Consider the following 20191-nt stretch of genomic DNA (forward strand, 5'->3'; position numbering starts at 1 on the left):
TCTAACCAGGTTTTCGTTTTGGAAAATAACTTGGCTGTGCAGTTCAAGAGCCACAGGAATGCTCACAGACTTTGACTCAGTGACAACAGTTTCCAGACTTTTACTTAAACAGGTAACTTAAAACGTGGAAGGACATATGCACAAAGAGTGAAAAACTGCAAGCAATCTTTGCGTCCTCCAAATAGAAAATGACTGTGTAAGTAGTAGTACATTGAGGCAATGGAGTAGTAGGCAGCCCTTAAAAGTGAGGAACAGGAAGATTATGCAGCCATTTGTAAACAAGCCCACCTTTTTAATGTTTAAAAAATGAATTTTTATTTAACATTTAAAAGAAAAATTTATATATACCATATGTATACCAGAAAACCTAGAAGGAAATACGCAAAAAATGAAAACACTTTTTCTGATTTCCCAAATTTCTATAATTTTTATATTTCTTTTTATTTTAAAAATAAAAGAGAAATGCATACTGGGTTGAATATATATTATGTAGTAGAATGACTAAAAGTCCTCCCCGTTTTTGTAGAATGTTGTTGGCAGGAGAGGGAGTAGTGGAATGAGCCCTGTATTAGGAGTCAGCCCTGGTCTCCCATTAAATGTGCATGTTTCCTGATCTGTAAAATGAAGACTTGGGGTTTGATCATCATCAAGACCCCTTGAAAATTTTTAAATTATGTGAGCCCAAGAGGTCACACAACATGACAACTAACCCAAAACATACAGACAAAAGGTTGTTATTGGAGTTCAGAGGCCTTTTTCCATTCTTCTACGAGAAGAAACCATATCACAACACTTCCCAGTTTGACGCCTTTTGACAGCTCCTGTTTGCTATCAGAGTAAATCCAAACCTCTTAGCCTAAACTGTAAAGCCCGCGGTGATTGGCCTCCAGTTTCTCTCTCCCGCCCTTTTCTTACCCCACCCCACCCCCAGTCCCAAGAAGCAATCTGAGCTTCAGCCCCGCCACTCCCTGCCCCCCTCCGGCCTCTAGTCTTGGTCTTGGCCCGTGTGATCTCTTCCTGAGCACTCCACCTGCTCAACTGGCCATCACTCTTTTCAACCTCAAGGCTGAATTTACTTTATTTCCTATGTGCTTTCAAAGTGCCCAGTGCTTATTCCCATGGTGGCATTTATCAACTCCTTGTACGGTATTTTAATTTTCACCTTACTTATCTCTCTCTCTTACTGGACTCTGAGCAAAGAGATAAATGTCTTGAGACAGAAATACTGGGGCTCTATCAGAGAAGAGGTCAGTGTCTTGGTTACTAAATAAATACATCGGGGTGGAGGAGGAGAAAACAGTGTGATACGACTATTCCTTAAGCCACTGTGACTGTGGCCACAGGTCACCTACACAAATCACAGTACCTTCAGCTTGTCACTCTAATCATAAAGGACACGACTGGAGAAAAGGAGGGAAGCTGGACTTGAAGGAATTTGGCTTACAGTGTTTCTTAGTGATGGCTGCACATGAGAATTACACAGAGGAGCTTTGAAAAATGCCAGTGTCAGGTCCAGCCCTGGAGAGTCTGATGTAGTTGCTCTGGGGTAGGGCTTAGGCATCTGTCTTTTTAAATGGCTCCTAGTGATCCTTATGGGAAGCGGGTTGAAAATCTCTGGTTAGGGGAGTGTAGGATTAAAGGGGCTGGGCATATTTGCAGTGTGTGAATATGGGGGCTCCTCAGGAGTAAAAGTAGGTCAGCCAGTGCGTCCTATCTATTCCCTCACCTTACACAATTTAATTCCATTCTTCATATCTTAACCTCCTTCGGAGCACGGTCCTCAAATCTACAAACACTCACATTGGTTCTGCTCTGGTGAGAGTAAAGACTGAACGAGGAAAGGCCATTACTAAACCAGTAAGCAGATTATCTCTAGTTTCAAAAGAAAGGGCCTTGGCCAGTTGTGTTAGGGAGTTAACACTTCTTGAGACTCTTTCTATGTTAGAGGTCTTCACACAAGTGTTAGGGGACTTCACACAGATTTTCTCATGAGAAAGAAATATAATATAATTTTACAAAGTAAGCCTTTGAAGTGACTCTTACATTGGAACCAAAGAGGACCAGGCCAGCCTTGAGCAAAACTGGATGGAGGTGGCAAAGGTCATCTTGAGTGCTCCTACTTCCACTTTCTGGGCAGTGCATGGTGTATCCATGATCTTTGCCCCCACCCCCACCCCCCAGGCATTGCTACAGACCTTTCTCTGCCTCTCGTGACATTATCCTACTCCCAGATTTTTAATAAATGACAAGGAATAGCATAATGAGAAAATCAACCAAAGTAATATTTGATTAAAGGTTACTGGTCTCATAGAAAATAATGCTTCTATCTAGTTTAAATTCATGAGTTTCCTTGAGAAGACACTTAAGGAATGATCCTGAGATAGAGGAATCATTTCAGACCTTTTTCATGGCAGATGAGGGAGATATAATTTTTAATTTTCATTGATATATAACATATATCATAAAATTCACTCATTTTGCACTAGTCAAAACGTGGAAGTAACCCAAGTGTCCATTAAGGGATGAATGGATAAACAAAATGTGGTATATACATGCAATGGAATATTATTTGGTCTTAATAAGGAAGGAAATTCTGACACATGCTACAATATGGACGAACTTTGAAGACACTACGTTAAGTGAAAGAAGCCAGTCACAAAAGGACTAAAACTGTATGATTCTGCTTATAAAGGGACCTAGAGTAGTCAAGTTAAAAGAGACAGAAAGTAGAATGGTGGTTGCCAGGCGCTGGAGGAGGGAAGGAGGAAGCGGTGGTTGTTCATTGGGTATAGAGTTTCAGTTTTGCGAGAGGAAAGAGTTCTGTAGATGGAGGGTGGTGATGGTAGCACAAAAAGTGAATGTACTTAATGCCACTGAATTGTGCAGCTAAAAACGGTTAAGATGGTAAATTTTATATTATGCATATTTTACCATAATTTAAAAAAATAAATTCACCCATTTAAAGTGTACAATTCAATGGTTTTTGGTATATTTACAGAGTTGTGCAATCATTGCCATAATCTAATTTTAGACCATTTTCATCACTCACTCCACCCCCCCCCCCCCAAAAAAACCCCCTTATACCTATGAGCAGTCACTTGGGAGAGATATTTTTAACAGGCCATGGATGTCATGTGCTATTCTTCCAGGACTTGACACTCATAGACTCTAAGAAGGGACCTTAGAAACTTAGTCTAACCTCCTTAGATGAAGAAATTGAGGCTCAGAGAGGCAAAGTGTCTTGGCAAAGGTCACATAGCTAATTTGTGACAGAGCCAGGTCTTTTGATTTCCTGTGAAGTAATTCTTCCTAATACAAAATGCTGTGCCACTCGCTTTCCTCATATTGATGCTGACCGTAGATTAACAGTATCAAGAAGTTGTTATCCTTCCCCACTGTGGACAGCTGGCCTCTTTCTCCAGCCTCCCACCTCACCTGCCTGCATCGGGAAGCAGAGAGTAAAGAGAGGAGAGTGGAAAAATCTGCAGCTGTGTTCAATGAGTTCCCTCAGGCCTTCACTCTGTTGTTGTTAGTGCCGTCCAGTCGATTCCAACTCCTAGCGACCCTGAGTACAGAATCCTGCCTGGTCTGTCTGCACCATCCTCTCACCGTCTGGCACTACATCAGATGGTGCTCTGCTGCTATTCACAAGCTTTTCACGGCCAGTGGCATAGCTTTCAGCACCACAGCAACAAGCAGCCGGCACAGTATGACAGCCAACAGACGGGTGGTATGGTTCCCTGACCAGGAAAGAACCCAGACCACGGCAGCGAGAACCCCAAATCTTAACCACTAGACCACCAGGGCTGGCTTAATTCTGTTAGGAAAGAGTTATAATGAGTTTTATTGAGAATAATGTCTCAGCTTCTTTCAGAAGAGTGATTGGAAACAGCTGGGTGCAGTGACTTTTGAAAGATATGGCCTTTTGCAGTGGTGGTAGGGGTAACTGGCAGCAAATAGCAACATCGTGTGTCAGAAATGCCAAGGTCTTGGGCTGGCAGTGGTCATTACAGCCCTTGCTGTATGGCTGTTGGAAAGCAGCCGAGGAAGTGTGAATTGATATTTCTATACGTCCTGCCATCTTCTGTTGCTTGCCTTTCTACTTACAGTAGCATTTAGGCCCTGCAGAGCCTTGGCCAGGGCAGTCACTAGATGAAAGCGGGGTTAGAGGAGGGGTGGGGGACTAACTTTGTGAGTGGAAGCCTTCAAAATGTGTTCCAATATTCCGTCTGAACTCATTGGTCGATTGAAACATTTTCAGCTGCCCTTATTTCCTGGAGGGCTGGCAGGGAGGGCCCTGTAGTTGCCAAAGATGGAGAATGAGCGACCAAGCAGCAGAGGCCATGGAAAATCATGTAGCTACAGACTCAGAAATACCTAGACAAAGTCCTGAAGCCTAATCGTGGTGAGATTTGGGCCTCTTTTTTCTCTGTCCTTTGGTTTCCCTGGGAATTTGATCCATCCTCCTCCTCCCTGGTTACCACCCTAACTCCCCACAGGATGAGGCAGGCCCCTAGGAGTGCCTAGGATTCCTCCAGCCAGGCTACTCAAGAGCCAGGTACTCTAAATGTCCTGGGAGTGTCCATCCTCATGAGACGAACCTGACTGGACAGATTGCTGTGGGGAATGACAGAGGCATCCAGACAATGAGGTCCCCGAGGACAGTGCCTGGATTATTCATCTTTAAACTCCTGGTGCCTAGCAGAGTGCCTGGCACATTTGTTTGCTGAATGAATGAGTAGTAACATTTCATATCAAATGATGCATTATTATTTACAAAGTAATTTATTCCCCACACATGAACTCACCCTTACAACTGCCCCTACTTAACCCCTGGAAGGTAGGCAAGACTGTTTTAGAGATGAGGTCACACAGCTGTAGGCTGGAGACTTCCAGACTTTAAATCTGTTGGGATTTTTATACAGGTGTCTTATTGAGGCTGCCATTCCTAAAATACTCGGCCAAAGCACTAAGAGAGAGATGAATAGGGATTCAGATGGATCTTGTGGTTTCTGCATTTTGTTCCTAAATCTAGGGTAGACATATTCTTCATCTGAGTCTCTCACTAATGGTATTATTTGGTGCTATTTGTTAATCACTGCAGGTGCATAGGTTTTTAATTACATTTTGTGTTAAATAGAATTTAGGGGCTAGCCTGGTGAACTGGTGAATCCCCATTTAGTCTGTAGTAGCTATTTCCTAATATAGATTTGGCCTGATACGCTATTGTATCTAATACAGTTTTTGGTAATTTCAATTAACTAGATTGTAGCTTTATGGCCCCGGGTCTGCAAGAAACACATGTTCAAACATTCTCCCTGCTTAATGAGACCCTTGTTCCTGTTGAACTTCTGTGACCTTATTGGAAATCAATGATTGCTTCTGATCTTCCAAATGCAATGTTGAGGAGACTGAGATGAAATCACTATACGAAATGCTCTGAGATTGCAGGATGTGGAGAGCTTGCTGTCATTAAAATGAATGACTCTGCTTGGAGGTAAACCATATTTCAACTCTGCGTGTATATTGTGCATGAGGGAATTTCTCTGTGCAGAATTATTTTCCCCAAATAATTCGCACGGTCACAGCACTGCTGGCAGCAGGTATCACCTAACTCCGGGGCGGCAGCTTGACTAAAGCGAGCTTTCCTTTCCTAGCAACTGTTGCTACGAGGGGCGTGGCCTCGGAGTGGGGCCAGGACGCGTTAGGTGGCCGGCTCCCCCCGCCGCGTAGACTACACTTCCCGTGATGCTCGAGGGTGGTCTCCGTAGTGACGCACTTGGTGTCCGCGGAGGGGGGGCCGGGGGCGGCAAGGCGGGGGGCCGTGCTCTCCCCGTGTCCCCGACTCGCGCTCAGGCAGCTGCGGCCGCCGCCGCCGCCATGTTGGCTTGAGAGGCGATGACAGGAGGGGGCTGCGGCGTTTGGGACTGAAAAGTGGAGGAGGAGAAGAGAGAAAGCTCTGAGAGGAAAGCCTTCTCGGGCTGAGGAGCGGGCGGACCCGGCCTCTTCCGGGCACCAGCCGGAGTCGGCGTCGCGGGGAGCTCGCGAGGCCGGGGAGGGGAGGGGAAGGCGGAGACGGGGGAGGCGGAGGCAGGAGGGGAGGCGCCGGGAAGCCGAGGCGATGCGCCCCGAGCCCCGCTGCTGCCCGGAGGCGCCCGCGGCCTGAGCCCCGAGGGGCCGTGGGGTCTCCTGCCCGGCCCGAGCTCCCCGCGCGCCCGCTCGCCGCCTGGACCCGCGCCCCGGCTTTCGCTTTGGCTCCCAAGTAGTTAAATGCCCTTGAGCGCGGGTTTCCGCGGCCCGGCTCTCAGCCCCGGCCGCGCCAGCTGAGCCCGCTCCCCGCGCGTCGGCCCGGCCGGCCCGCGCCCGCCGCCCGCCGCCGGGTCCATGTGTGGCTACATAGTTATCTGTGTACATCCACACTCGGGCATTTTCCGCCTGCTTAATGAGGACTTGACTCGGGAGCGAGTGTGAATCATTGCCGGGCCGGGAAAGGAGGAAGGCGGATTTAACCCCCTCCCACCCCGCTCCATGTCCGTGTGTCACTCGGCTCGGTCCACCTGGCGCGGCAGGTCCTGGAGCTGCTGCTGCTGCTGCTGCTGCTGCTGACGACGACGACGACGACGGGGGCTGCTGCTGCCATCCCGGGAGTTCCTCCCGCTCCGGCCACACGGCTTCGGGGATTGTTCCTCTTCGCGCACAACCTCGGCCAGGCGGCACTTTGGCTCCGAAACAACTTAATTTTTTGGCGTTAAGGTTGATTTCTGTAGCTTGAAGACTTCTGCTCTTTTTTTTGTTGTATATTTTTTTTTTTTTTGCGTACACATCTGGGTGTATATCAACCGGCAAGATGTCCAGTAATGTCCCGGCGGATATGGTAAGTGAAGGATAAGTTACGACACCCTTTGATTTAATTGTGGTTTCCAATCTTATTTAATCAGAAAGGATGCAGGCGTGGGGTGAAGGTTTGCGGGGGGCTGTTGAAAAGCCGCGGTGCTAGGAGATTTGGAGAAGTTGGAGGTTCTGGTTTCCTCCTTTGCGAAAGTGCTGCTCTTAGTATGGGTTTTCTCATTTGGTTGTGTTTTCTAAATCATTAAAGGCAATGGAGAAGTAGGGACAGTGTAGCAAGGTGGCTGAGGTGGGGAAAATCTCTCCCTCTTTGCTAGAAGCCTCTGGACACTTGTGTCTTCAAGCTTCTGAAAACGTCAGTGACAGTGGGCAGAGCTGAGGACGGTGTCCCCACTAGATCCAGAGGGAGAGAGGCAGACGGGGATCTTGCTCGGTGACACCGACGAGCTCTTTGATGCAGTAGGTACAAACTTGAGGTTTGAGAACAGGACGTGTGTCTCTTCAAGAAAAAGTCTGCTAGAATTTGCTCTGAGCTTTTTGAAATGTCTGGGTGAACAAGTAGGGCAACAGAAATGCTAAGATGTTTTGGCATTTTCACAAATGTAGGCTGACCGTATATTGGCACTTTTTATGAATATTCCGGGACTTTTAGTACCAAATATTTAGTAGTATTACATCGGTGGACGTTTAAAAGCTGTTAAAACACATTATTGAGGCTTGATCCTTGATGGTTGAGAACCTGAAACAAAAAGTACTGTTGTTTATTGACACTGTTGTTTTAAAGGTTGAGCTTGAGTCAGTTAGCTAACAGTAACCGTGTAGGCTTACAGTGCCGCGAGGGGGTTTGTGTTTGTGTGAAATTACACTTTGCAGTCTTAGGGACAAACATAATGCCCTTAGCAGGAAGAGGAAACAGTTCTTGCTTATGAAAGAATTGAAGTTAACATAGTTATGCTCACTTACATTAAGTTAACATTTGAGTGTGCGTGTATTCCAGCAAAAAAACAAAATTAAACTTTGCTGATGATTAAATTTTAAAATGTCAGATGTTTCTATAGGAGCAAACCTCGTTTATAGGCTTAAAAGTGAAAAAAAAAAATGAAAGGACTTTAAATGGCACATTTTGACCTTGGTTTAAAGACATTTTGCTTATGTTTGATTTCCCGTTTAATGCGCTGTTTAAATGCAATGGAATCATAATGGTCTGTCTCTTAGGTGGCTACACAGCAACCTTACACTGTCCTTCCTGACTCTTAAAACTCATGCATTGTGCTTTTAGTTTTCCCTTCCCTCCCTGTGTGCACACGGAAGAATAGTCTCCTGCCGGCTTAAGGATAGCTGGGCTTGGTTTCCTCTGCTCTGTTCTCCAAGTTGCCTGGAGAGGTCTCTGGACTGAGCTGGGAAATGCTATCTCCCCTGTGTGATGAGTGCTCTGTGGGCTCGTCACCTCCAGCAAAGATTTGCTCTCTATAAAGCCTCCATTTTATATCACCACGCATGCTGCAAGATATGTTCACCCTAAGTACTATTTATTCTGTCACAGAAGTTGTAATGAAATAGGTTTGTGTCATTAAAACAGTGCCACTACTTTCCTTAGGCCCAGTGATAAAGAAAAGCTGGAATGTGCGTAGCATCAGTCACAAATTGAAATGATTTGGGGAATAGTGTTTCCAAGTCAGAAGGTTTGGAAGCTAATGTTCAGATCAGGGGACCAGGAAGTAATGGCAAGATTTTATTAATAGCTACAATTATAAAATATAACTATTTCTGTTTTAGACTGTATTTTAAGGCCTTGATGATTCTGTGGTGCTTTGAGATCCCTTGATTAAAGGTGATATGCAAGGGCAAAGCGGTATTATATAATAAACATATAATGCCCTGATGATGCTATTTCAGAGTGTGTCTAAAGTACAGCTCAGATTAGATTGTTCCGAGTATTTTTTATGGCTCGTTTTCTAGCAGTTCAACTTGTTGAGGCCTCAAGGTTTTTTTCCCTGTGTTGAAGCCTTTTAAACCTTCATTTACTATCACTTACTTACGTTGCATTTTTGCTTAAAAAGTGCCTTCATTTGATATGTGCCTAAGATTCCCAGCTCTTTGAAATACAACGTGATAAATACTGGTTAAAAGTTGTCAGTTAAATGCTTAGTATTGTTAAACTCTTCACATCAGTAATTGGCAATAAATTTGCATTTACAATAATGACTTAAAGTGAGAACAGTTTCACCACTCACTGAATCTTGAAAAGCCTCATCCTCCCCACCCCCGCCTCCTTCCACTCTGACATTTCCCTTGCAGTATAACTCTAAATCGATCAGGATGTGCACTCTTGCAAGTGTGAATTCATACATTTTTGCTAGGTGCAGTAAAATTGTCAAGTTTCTAAGTGGTGACAGCTAGTCTGTGTTATTTAGAAACAAATACTGTGCTCTTTTGCATGTTCATGGTGCTTGTCAGTTGTATAGGAAAATCCTGTTTGGGAGATGAGGTGGGGCAGTGAAGTTATAACCCCTGCCATGTTTTCATCAGAGATAATTTGTTCTCGAGCTACAGTAATTGCTAAATCAATGGATGTTTTTTGGTAGTCTTCTTACGGCAGTGATTGTGACTCACTTTAAAATCGACTTTTGAGCGTCTTTTTTGTTTTGTAATTATAACTCACATTCAAAGTTTATTTTTAAACACTGAATATATTTTTGTGTTTACCATAAGGAGTCTCTTTTTTTTATAATCCAAATTTAGCAAGTAGATCTTTTTGGAGGGGGAGTGGTACCCCTAGTGAATGGGTTTGCTATACTCTTAAAAAGTAGTAATTTGCAGTTGACACTTTTCCCATTAACATTCTGTAAATATATCCTATAAATAATATAAATATATTGACATAAAATACTGGCTTTTATTTTGCTAAGAGTGATAGAGTTTAAACTAAGAAATTTACCAGGATTCCAGTGTAATAACTTGTTTCTGAAAAAAATCTGAAAATATCTGAATGGAGTATCATAATAATAAATTGTCTTTAAATGATTCATTTCCTTTATTTTGTCTTAGCCCAAATCATAGTTCATGATAGGGCAATATTCATTGTTTATAGTTGTGGTGTGAATTATCTTAATGACTGTAGCTCTTCTGAAAGAAAATGTTTACTGTTTCTGTTAGTAATAAGGCCTGAGGCTGGGAAGATAAGGTGGTAATTTTGTTTTCTGTATTGGGAAAATTATCAAGAAATAAATTATTGTATTTATAAAATTATTATGCAAAACATTTGAAGTACTATTTAGAGCTTTGGACTAAAATTAAACTTTACAATATCTGTAAAATTGAAAACCCTACCTAAGATAGAAATTGACAGTTAGTGTGAGAATAATAGCAAGGCAGTTTCGGTATTTGAAACATTTTAGATGATAAAACGTTTGAAGAAAATCTCTGTATCTTTTTAAACTGTTAGTGTAGAAATTGTAGCAGTTGTAACGATTTTTAGTCTTGGGTTGGATGAGATAATGATAATCTGAGTTTTTTCAGTGCTTGATGAATATTTTTATTGTTGGGTTATATCTCTTCCATTTGTGGAAGAAATATTGGAGCCCTCTGGTGGACAGGAAATTATTAAAATGAATTTCCTTTCAAAGTGAACTTTATCACTTTTCCAAGTTAAAGTAAAATGACAGATGTAGAGTATACCAAGGGAAAATGTCATGCTAGAAAAAGGTCCAGAGAACAGAAAATTTTTAACTTTGAAGAAAGAGTATAATATCTAATACCCCAAATTTTCTCTTTACTTACAGTTCCTTTTAATTTTTCTCTTGCTAGAGCTGTTATTTCAACTGTAAAGTGGGAGGTTTTATGAAGCTAATGAGTAGATAAGTGCCATTTACATATATAAGTGTGTGACTTGATGAACAGCTTAATAGATAATATATCTGTAATGGAATGTTTCTCTAAATTGTTTTACTTGAATGTGTCTTATATTGGGTGTTCTGAATTAGACATTTTTATTAAGAAAACAACTGACAAATTATTTTCCTCAGCTTTGATTGTCTTTTCCTCTCTAGCTCTGAACCCTACTCCAGCTCATGTCCTTCTCCTGTAAAAATGGTTTTTCATTCATTCTAGCCCACAGTGATCTTTCCTTTCTGTGAACCATTTTCTTTCAGTTTGAGATTCTTCTTATATGATGTCAAATTTATATGGATATGTGTCATATTTATTGTATCTCCTGTAATTTTTAAAACAGAATAGATATTTAAAAACTGTTGCGTGATTTTCTTGACTCATGAAGCTTTACTCTCTTTGTTACTTATGAAAAAAGTAAATATTGTTCCATACTACTACTACTGATAATAATAATGGTGTTAAATATGAAGCTGTGATGTCTGCTTCTAATACAACTTTGAATATGAAAAATATATTTTTAATATTAGTGCTTGAAGTTATTTTAAATTAGTGGATGAAGTATACTGATGGCTCTAGTAGTGTTCATGATACGGAACAGTAAATGTATTTTAGGAGACTGAAACATGTGCTTCTTTAATGTGCTCTTTAAAAATTCCTTTCATTCTGGGGGAAAAAACTGAAAGTGACTGTAGAATTCATGGTAACTGGAATCTCTGGGTAGTAAGTTATCCTAAATCAATAAATTTTCTGAATACATGAAGGTTGTTTTTGGAAATATCTCAATCCAACAGTTTTGAATTACTGTCCTGTTTGCTTAAGCATAATATACTATGCATAATTTTACTTATTTTTGCTGACTTTAGAGCCATGATTTGAATAGCATAATAATAACTGATTCAGTTCAATGAGCATTCACTGAGTTCTTCTGTGTAACGTATCATTATTCGATAAGTTACAACTGTCTTACTCTCAGCACCTCATACAGATTGTGAAGCTTTCTGTCCCTTTACTAGATCAGCACTTTACAAAGTGAGATGAGGCAAGTCTGTTGAGATGTGAAAAGAAAAATATTAGAACTTGTATTTGTTTATTTTGTGCTCCAAGAAGGGGGAGGAGTTGAGCTTTTGTGTTAATACGTGGATGGGCTCTGAGGCTTTTCTAGGTGCACAATCAGATGCTTACAGTGTGGTTTGCTGAGGGAGACGTGGGAATTCTCTGATGTAGAGGCCAACAGCAGCACCGTGAGCTTCGCAAAGTTTTTGCTTTCTGTTATAGTATATTATATAGTTACTTTAAAAAATACTTTTTAAAAAATCTTTGATACTTTGTATTGAGATGAGGAGCAGAGGTTTACTGTCAAAGTATTTAAAACAGTTGTAGAGCTCAAAACTGAATAATGTACTTTTATTTTACAAAAGATGAATGGTTCTACATGCTGATCTTTTCCATGATGACAAGAAGCTATCACTAGTATGTTGAGAAAACCAACACTAAGTTGTCTCTTCAAGGTAAAGTTGGCATTTTAACCAGTAAGTGAGAAAGTACTTCCTTTTCAGAAGAAACTAATGTTATGGCGAGAACATTCTGAAAACATCTTTAGATGTTTCCAGTGTGTTGAAAAATCTTCCATACAGAGAATTTTGGTGGACTTTGGACCCATTTACTGGAAACATAAAAAGCAACACATTTTACTTAGTTTGCAAAAATATCTGACTGACATCAGGAAAAATAAAACTTTAATATCATTGATAACAGATAACTGACGTAACAAAAACTTGTGCATATTTGATAATAGACTAAAAAAATATGATTTAGTAAACCAGGAAATGACATATTCTTCTATGTGGATCTGTGCTTCTTTGTGAAGTAAGTTTTTCAGGTATGACTCATGACACCTCTTGAAACCAAGCATTGAAATACATTGAACTTCAGAAATTGGGAAACCAAGATTTTAAAAAATAAAGAGGCATATTCAGTAACAATGTACTCAATATGTTAATAGTAGTAATATTTTTAGTGATTGTGAGGTTAAAACATTAATATTTAAAATGTTTATAGTTGAAATTAAAACGATATTTTAATCTTTTAATTTCTGTTTTAGTATGTTTTATAATATACATAAAATATATGATTTATAAATGAATATACACGTGTTGCAGGTATATGCTCAAGTATTTTATAGTTGAGATATTCAGTCAAAAAAATTTAGAAGCCATTATGTAAGATGACTTCATATTTCTGAGCATTTCAAGTTCTTGTGTTTGATATATATAGTTTTTCTGTCTTGTTGGGCAATTATATTTTTCTGTGGTCAGTATGCCTACCTGTCCCTCTCTCAATATTTACACTTGCTGATTCTAATTTGCTATGGGTTTGGAAACCAGATTTTCAAAGTTGATTAGAATAAAGTGTGTTAAAAATTAGCAAGTGGTGTTTGAGTAGGATTTTCAGGAGTTGCCCTATAATAAAGTGCATGATCTTTATTTCACGGACTTGATCATGTCTGTTTTGGTTGCTTAGAGTTCTGTTTACTCAAGGGGGCTTATTTTCTGGCTCTTAACTCTGTTTTGCAGAGATGTAGATTGCTGATAGTGAAGAACAAGGCAGATGACTAAAAAAATAAAATGACATAAATAGCTTTATTTTGAGCTCATAGAAGAGAGAAGCTAATATTGGGTACCTGCTAGTTATCAGGCAGATACTTGGCATTTTACGTGGTAACATTTCATTTAATCCTCACAGTGACCCTGGATAAATATAATTGGTATATAGATAAAGAAACTGCTACTACCCACCAAGTGAAGACCACCAGGAGTGCATCTTTAGTGAAACAAGTTAGGTTTATTGACTGGTGCAGCAAGGAAGAGCACAGGCTTGAGGAACCAGGCGGAGTTTCAGTAGGAGAGAATGGGCGAAGTCTGTGGTGTGGGTTGAGTTGTGCTGAATGATTCTAATGAGATACTGGGCAAGTGGAGACGAGCTCTGGATCACATGCCTTGGTACTGGAAGCGGAGGGGGCTCAGGAATTGGATCTCTCAGCAGTCTTTGTTTAGGAGGCAGGAGAAAAGAAGGGGGCTTGGGGAGATTGTTAGTCGTGGAGCTGTAGTGTGGCCCAGAGAGAAATTTCGTTACCCGTTGGTCTTCTGTTGGTCTTGACCCTGTCTTTTAGAGACATCCCAGTGTGATTATCAGCAGAGCTGATTTTTTCTTTCTCACAACGTGGGTTAGGAGAAGGTAAGGAACTTGTTTGAGGTCATGTAGCTAGTAAAAAGTAGAGCTAGGAGAGGAATTTGGGTCTGATGGCATACCTGAGCAAACACTGCTGCATCCCTCAGGCGCACTTTCCTAAGCGTGATACCTCACACTCCTCCTGCCACCTTGCTCCAGGCAGTCATGCGAATTGGCCTGAGCTGGTGTGGTGGAGTAGAGATGACATCTGTTTTATCTATCTTTGCAAAATACTGTGTAACTGCTGGGTTGGAATGATTTTCATGAAGGTAGATTGTCTTATTAATTGCTAAAATTAAAGGGAGTTTTCTTTAAACTTCTTGGAACTTTGAGTCCTCTTCTACATATATAATAGATTTTTTTCCTATAAACTTGCCACTTTGAATGCTGAAACTGCCATTGCTTTATATATGTAACACATAGATTGATTTGTAATGGCTTTAGTGCTTTCAGGGAATTTTGTTTTTGTCTTCATATTATACCTGATTATGTATGATGCAGATTCTCTATTGATTGATTCAAGTCTGGTAGTATTTTTTTTATGGTCTAAATGAAATATATACGTGGGCAATTTTCTGTGACTAGATTTTGAGAAGAAAATGTTCTTTCTGCTGAAGAAAATTATCTGTTAGGCATTTTATCTGTTTATGAACTTAAGATGGCAATTCATTGTGTCTAGACAAAATGTTCTCTTATGATATGTTTAATTTTCTTTATTTTCACATAAAGTTAGTGTTTTTGCCTTAGAAGAATATTCCTGCTTTTGTATCCTGCTTTTTCATTCAGTCCTCTATCATGAACGGGATCCATGCAAATAAGTGTGGAACCATATTATAATTTTGAACTGATTCTGATAGATGTACATAAATTGTTTAGCTAATGCCATATTCATGGGCAGTTAAGCTATTATAAACAATGATATAATGTATGTTTTAAAACATATCTCTGTGCCTTGTCTGATTATTTTCTTAGGATAAAGTTCTTAGGAATGTATTTGCTATGTGTTAAATGTGTTAAAAATTTGGGGATTTGGAGGAGGGATACATATTTACTAATTTGAAAGCATCCTTAAATTTCTGGATAAACTTTTTCATTATACATTATCCTTTCACTATGCTAAATATTTCCTTTACAATGTTCGCTTTTTTTTTTTTTTTTTTTGAGGAGGATTAGCCCTGAGCTAACCTCTGCCACCAATCCTACTCTTTTTGCTGAGGAAGACTGGCTCTGAGCTAACATGTGTGCCCATCTTTCTCTACTTTATATGTGGGATGCCTGCCACAGCATGGCTTGACAAGCAGTACATAGGTGCATGCCTGGAATCCGGGCCAACCAACCCTGGGCCACTGAAGTGGAGTGTGCGAACTTCACTGCTCTGCCGCTGGGCCAGCCCCTACAATGGTCACATTGTTGTTCATGAAAAAGATTGACTAGTAGTTTTAATTTTTTGTAAAGTCTTTGACAGATTTAAGTATCAAAGTTATGCTGACTTCATAAAATGAGCTGGGAAGTGTTTTTTATTCTCTGGAAGAGTTTGTGAAGATTGATTTTATTTTGTCCATAAGTGTTTGGAAGAATTCACTGGTGAAGCCATCTGGAGTCATCTTGTAGGGATTATTGATCCTATTTCTTCAATACTTATGCCACGATTCACAATTTCTATTACTTCTTTGTCAGTTTTAATAGAGGGTTTTGTCAAATCCCTTTTCAAGGAATTTGTCCATTTTATCTAGATTTTCCAATTTGGCTTAAAATTTTTCACAATATTCTTTTATTATCTTTTTGATGTTTGTAGTATTTGTAATTATGCCTGCTTTTTAAATCTGCTTATTGGTAATTTGTGCTTCCTCTTTATCTCAATCAGTTTTCAAAGAGCCAATTTCCAGATTTATTTTCTATTGGATTCTGCTTTTTTTTTTTAAATTTTATTGTGGTCATAATAGTTTGTAACATTTTGAAATTTCAGTTGTACATTTTTATTTGTCAGTCACCATGTAAATGTGCCCCTTTACCCCTTTTGCGCACCCCCCTTTGTCCTCTGGTAACCACTAATCTCTTTTCTTTGTCCATGTGATAGTTTATCTTCCACACATGAGTGAAATCATATGGTGTTTGTCTTTCTCTGGCTTATTTCACTTAAGGTCCATCATTGTTATTACGAATGGGATGATTTTGTCTTTTTTTGTGGCTGAGTAGTATTCCACTGTATGTGTTTATACCACATCTTCTTTATCCAGTCATCAGTTGATGGGCGTTTGGGTTCCTTCCACTTCTTGGCTATTGTGAATATTGGGTTCTTTTACCTTTATATTTCTTTCTATTTTTTTTTATTTAATTTGCTGTTCAAGTTTCTTCAGATGGATACTGAAATCATCAATGATCAATCTTCTTTTTTTAGTGTATGCATTTAAATCTGTGAAATTTCCTTATAAATGCAACTTTAGCTGGACCTTACAAATCTGATATATATTTTTATTTATCATTAGATTAAAAATATCTTAAGTTTTCCATTTTGGTTTCTTTTTTGATCCACAGGTTACTTAGAAATATATTGCATAATATCTAAATGTTTGAGGATTTTCTAGCTATATATATAATTTTTTTTTTGAGGAAAATTAGCCCTGAGCTAACATTTGCCACCAATCCTCCTCTTTTTTGCTGAAGAAGACTGGCTCTGAGCTAACATTCGTGCCCATCTTCCTCTACTTTATATGTGGGACGCCTGCCACAGCATGGCTTGCCAATCGGTGTGTAGGTCCAGACCTGGGATCCAAACTGGTGAACCCTGGGCTGCCAAAGTGGAATGTGTGAACTTAACTGCTGCGCCACTGGGCTGGCCCCTCTAGCTATATATTTGTTGTTGATATTCAGTTTAATACTACTATGGTCTAAGATCATTCTTTCTGTGATTTCAGTTGTGGATAATTTGTTGATGCTTGCTTTATGATCAATATTAGAAAATTGAGTATGGTATGCTTAGTATCATTTAAGTCACATTTATCAGTCATGTTCACATCTATTATATCACCACTGACATTTTGGTCTTTTTTGTCATTCAGTTGAGAGAAGCATGTTAAAATCTCCAACTGTGTAAGGATTCGTCTGTATGTTCTTTTAGTTTTCTCAAATTTTGCCTTATTTATTTTGAGGCTAAGTTATTGGCTGCAGATAAATTTACTATTGTTGTATCTTCCTATTGGATTCATCCTTTTATCATCATTATTGCTAGTAATAATTTTTGTCCTAAAGCCTGTTTTTTTGGATATATATAGTATACTTTTCTTTTGGCTTCTCTTCCCATCCTTTTCCTGAAAACCTTTTTGTCTTTATACTTAAGATGAATCTCTTTAAGTGTCAGATAGTTAGGTTTTATTTTTTATTAAGTTTGATAATCTGTGCTGTTTTATATTTAATCTGATTACTCAATTACATTGTTTGGGTTCAAATTGACCATTTTATGTGTTGTTTTCTACTTGTACCATCAATCCTTTAGAACTTTCCCCTCTCATTTCTTTGGGTTTAATCAAATGTTTATTTCATTCCATATCTGCCCTCTTAGCTTGTTATAAATTCTTTTATTATCTCTTTACTGGTAACTTAGAGATTATAATGTTATAATTTTTTACTTACTTGACTTGAATTCTGTTTTTGTTTGCCTGAAAATGTATTTATTTTACATTCATTTTTAAAGGGTCTCTGTTAGCACCTTCAAGTTATTTTATAATGTCTGGCTCTCACTGTTCTGTTAAGTCAGCTTTTGGTCTTACTGTTGCTCCTTTGAAGTCAATGTGTTTTCCTTTGGCTGCTTTTAAGATTTCATCTTTGTCTTTGGTTTTCAGCAATTTTACTATTACGTGCTTATGTGTGGCTTTCTTCCTAAGTATTCTGTGTGGAGTTTGTAGACTGTCTTGAGTCTATGGCTTGCTGTATTTTGTAACGTTGGGAATTTTCTTAGCTGGTATTCTTTACGTACTCTTTCTATCCAATTCTTTCCTTTCCTTCTGGGACTACGGTTACATATGTTAGGTCATTTCACAGTTTCCATTCTTTTTCCCCCCTCTGTGTATCAGTTTTGATATTTTTTACTGACCTGTCTTCAAGTTCACTTATCGTATCTTCTCTGTCCAATATCCAATTATACCCTATTATTGAATTCTTAATTTCAGCTTTTGTGTTTTCAGTCCTAAAATTTCTACAAATTCAGGTTCTCACAATGTTTTTGTGTATTCTCTTGAATATATTAATCATTGCTGTAATGTTCCTCTCTGATGACTCTTAATACCTAGATCACCCTTGAAGTCTATTTCTGTTATCTGGTTTTTGATCATTTGATGCTTTTTCCTAGGATGCCTGGTCATGTTTTATTAACAATGTGATGAAAAATTATAGAGGATCTGCATGATGTTGTCTTTCTCCAGATAGGGTTTAATATTCTCTGGCAGCCAGTTAGAAAGAGATTGATCACTTTGATTCATCGGTGATTGAGATGACATGAGGCTGAATTCAGGGCAATCAGGAATTCCAAATAGCCTCACTCGTAGTGCATAGCTCTTTTAAGGTCTCACTTGAAAATTTGGAGTATTTACCAAAATGTCTCTTCCTTGGCAAGTCCTGAATTTCAAGTATTGTGAGGCTGTTGAAAGCTCTGCTTAGCTTTTTAGCCTCTTTGCAACATCTTTTTGCTGGGTTTTCTGCATTTCAGTCCATGTTGTTTATGATTCAGCACATGTCTGGATGGCAAAAATCGAGCAGAATGTTGGGCTCATTCTTTGAGTTTCCTTTTTATCTGGGATCCTCAATTCCTGGCTACCTTGGTAGTGGAGAATTCCAGTTTTTGTCTTCCCAGCCCAGTGAGACTCATACAAGCTCCGGAATGATGCTCTCTGCTTGCTCTTTATGCCCTGTACTGGTAATTGGCGAATACCTCAAGGGGAAAGAGTGGGGATCTTCTCAGTGTTTCTCTTCTTTATGGGCTTTTGGCTTCTGATGTCTTGACTCTCTTGATTGCTCTCTCTATGCCTTCAAATAGTTGGGGGTTTTGTATTTTATCTCACTTTTATTTTCAGTGGGAAATTTGGTCTAGTATTGCTATTCCCTCATACCTTAACCTAAGTGCCCTTTCTTTTTTGTGCTTTAGTTTCATTCTTTTTTTACTCTTTTGGCTATAGAATCAGCAGTGTCTGTCTTCTATCCTAATAGTAGCTAAGAATAGCTAAAATTAATTAAATACTTAACTATGTTACTTACTATGGCACCGTCAGCCAAGTGGTTGCTTAAGTCAGACATCTAGGAGTCATCCTTGATTCCTGCCTTTCCCTCATCCCTTGAATTCATTCCATTTCAAAATATATCTGGAATTCGTCAACTTCTCTTCGTCTCCATACTGCCATCCTATTGCATGCACCGTCTCTCTCCCAGACTATTGCATTAGTCTTGGGACTAATTCTACTTCCATTCACATTCCCCTATAATACATTTTCCAAAAATAGCTTGAGTGATCTTTATGAGACATTAATTGGATTATTTTTCCCTCTGTCAAACAGGAAACTTCAGCAGCTTTCCAGTGAAGAATAAATTCCCATAGAATAAAATCACAAATCCTTAGCATAGCCCTTCAGATTCTTGCATCGTCCAGCTCCTGCCTGTCTCTATGATCTTATCTTATTCGGCTTACTAAGCTTCAGTTATACTGGCTTCCTCTCAGTTCCTCAAACAAGCCACAAGCTCTTTCCCACAGCAGGGCTGAGCCTTTGCACCTATCAGCCCCTTTGCCTAAAACCTTTGTCAGTATACGTCTATACCCTGTATAGAGGGGTAATGCCTTCTTAACTTTTCTGTCCTCGAAGACACTTTTCCTGACCACATCTAAGTTGAATTCCCTCACTTCCTTGGTTTCTGTCTCAGGACCCTGTTGGCTTCCTCCATAGCACTTGTCACTCTATAATTCATTTGTCTGTCTTTCCCAGTAGGCCTTTGATTCTAGGAGGGTAGGTATCTAGCTGTCATTTGCCACTATAGCCAGTACCTAGTATAGTGCCTCTTGTATAGTAGGTTCTTCATAAATATTGTGGATTAAAGGAGTAAATGACTGTTATAGGCACTGTGCCAAGGTTATTACTTGAAACATTTAATCCTCCAAAAAACTCTCAGAACAAGCCTATCAGGCAGGTAGATGCTAGTGTTAGCTGCATTTTATTGATGAGAAAAGTGAGGCTTAATTATGTTT

General features: G+C 39.5%; 1 protein-coding gene across 1 annotated transcript in view; it reads left to right on the forward strand.

Moving 5' to 3' along the window:
• The first annotated feature begins 6746 nt into the window (after positions 1-6746).
• Positions 6747-20191, forward strand: part of UBL3 (ubiquitin like 3) — a 73928-nt gene continuing 60483 nt past the window's right edge. The window contains exon 1 of the mRNA XM_046664664.1: positions 6747-6874. Within this exon, the coding sequence (XP_046520620.1) occupies positions 6848-6874 (27 nt within the window). The 5' untranslated portion in view covers positions 6747-6847. The remainder of the gene's footprint in view (positions 6875-20191) is intronic.

This window comes from Equus quagga, chromosome 6 (genome assembly GCF_021613505.1).
Source record: "Equus quagga isolate Etosha38 chromosome 6, UCLA_HA_Equagga_1.0, whole genome shotgun sequence".
Lineage (NCBI taxonomy): Eukaryota > Metazoa > Chordata > Mammalia > Perissodactyla > Equidae > Equus > Equus quagga.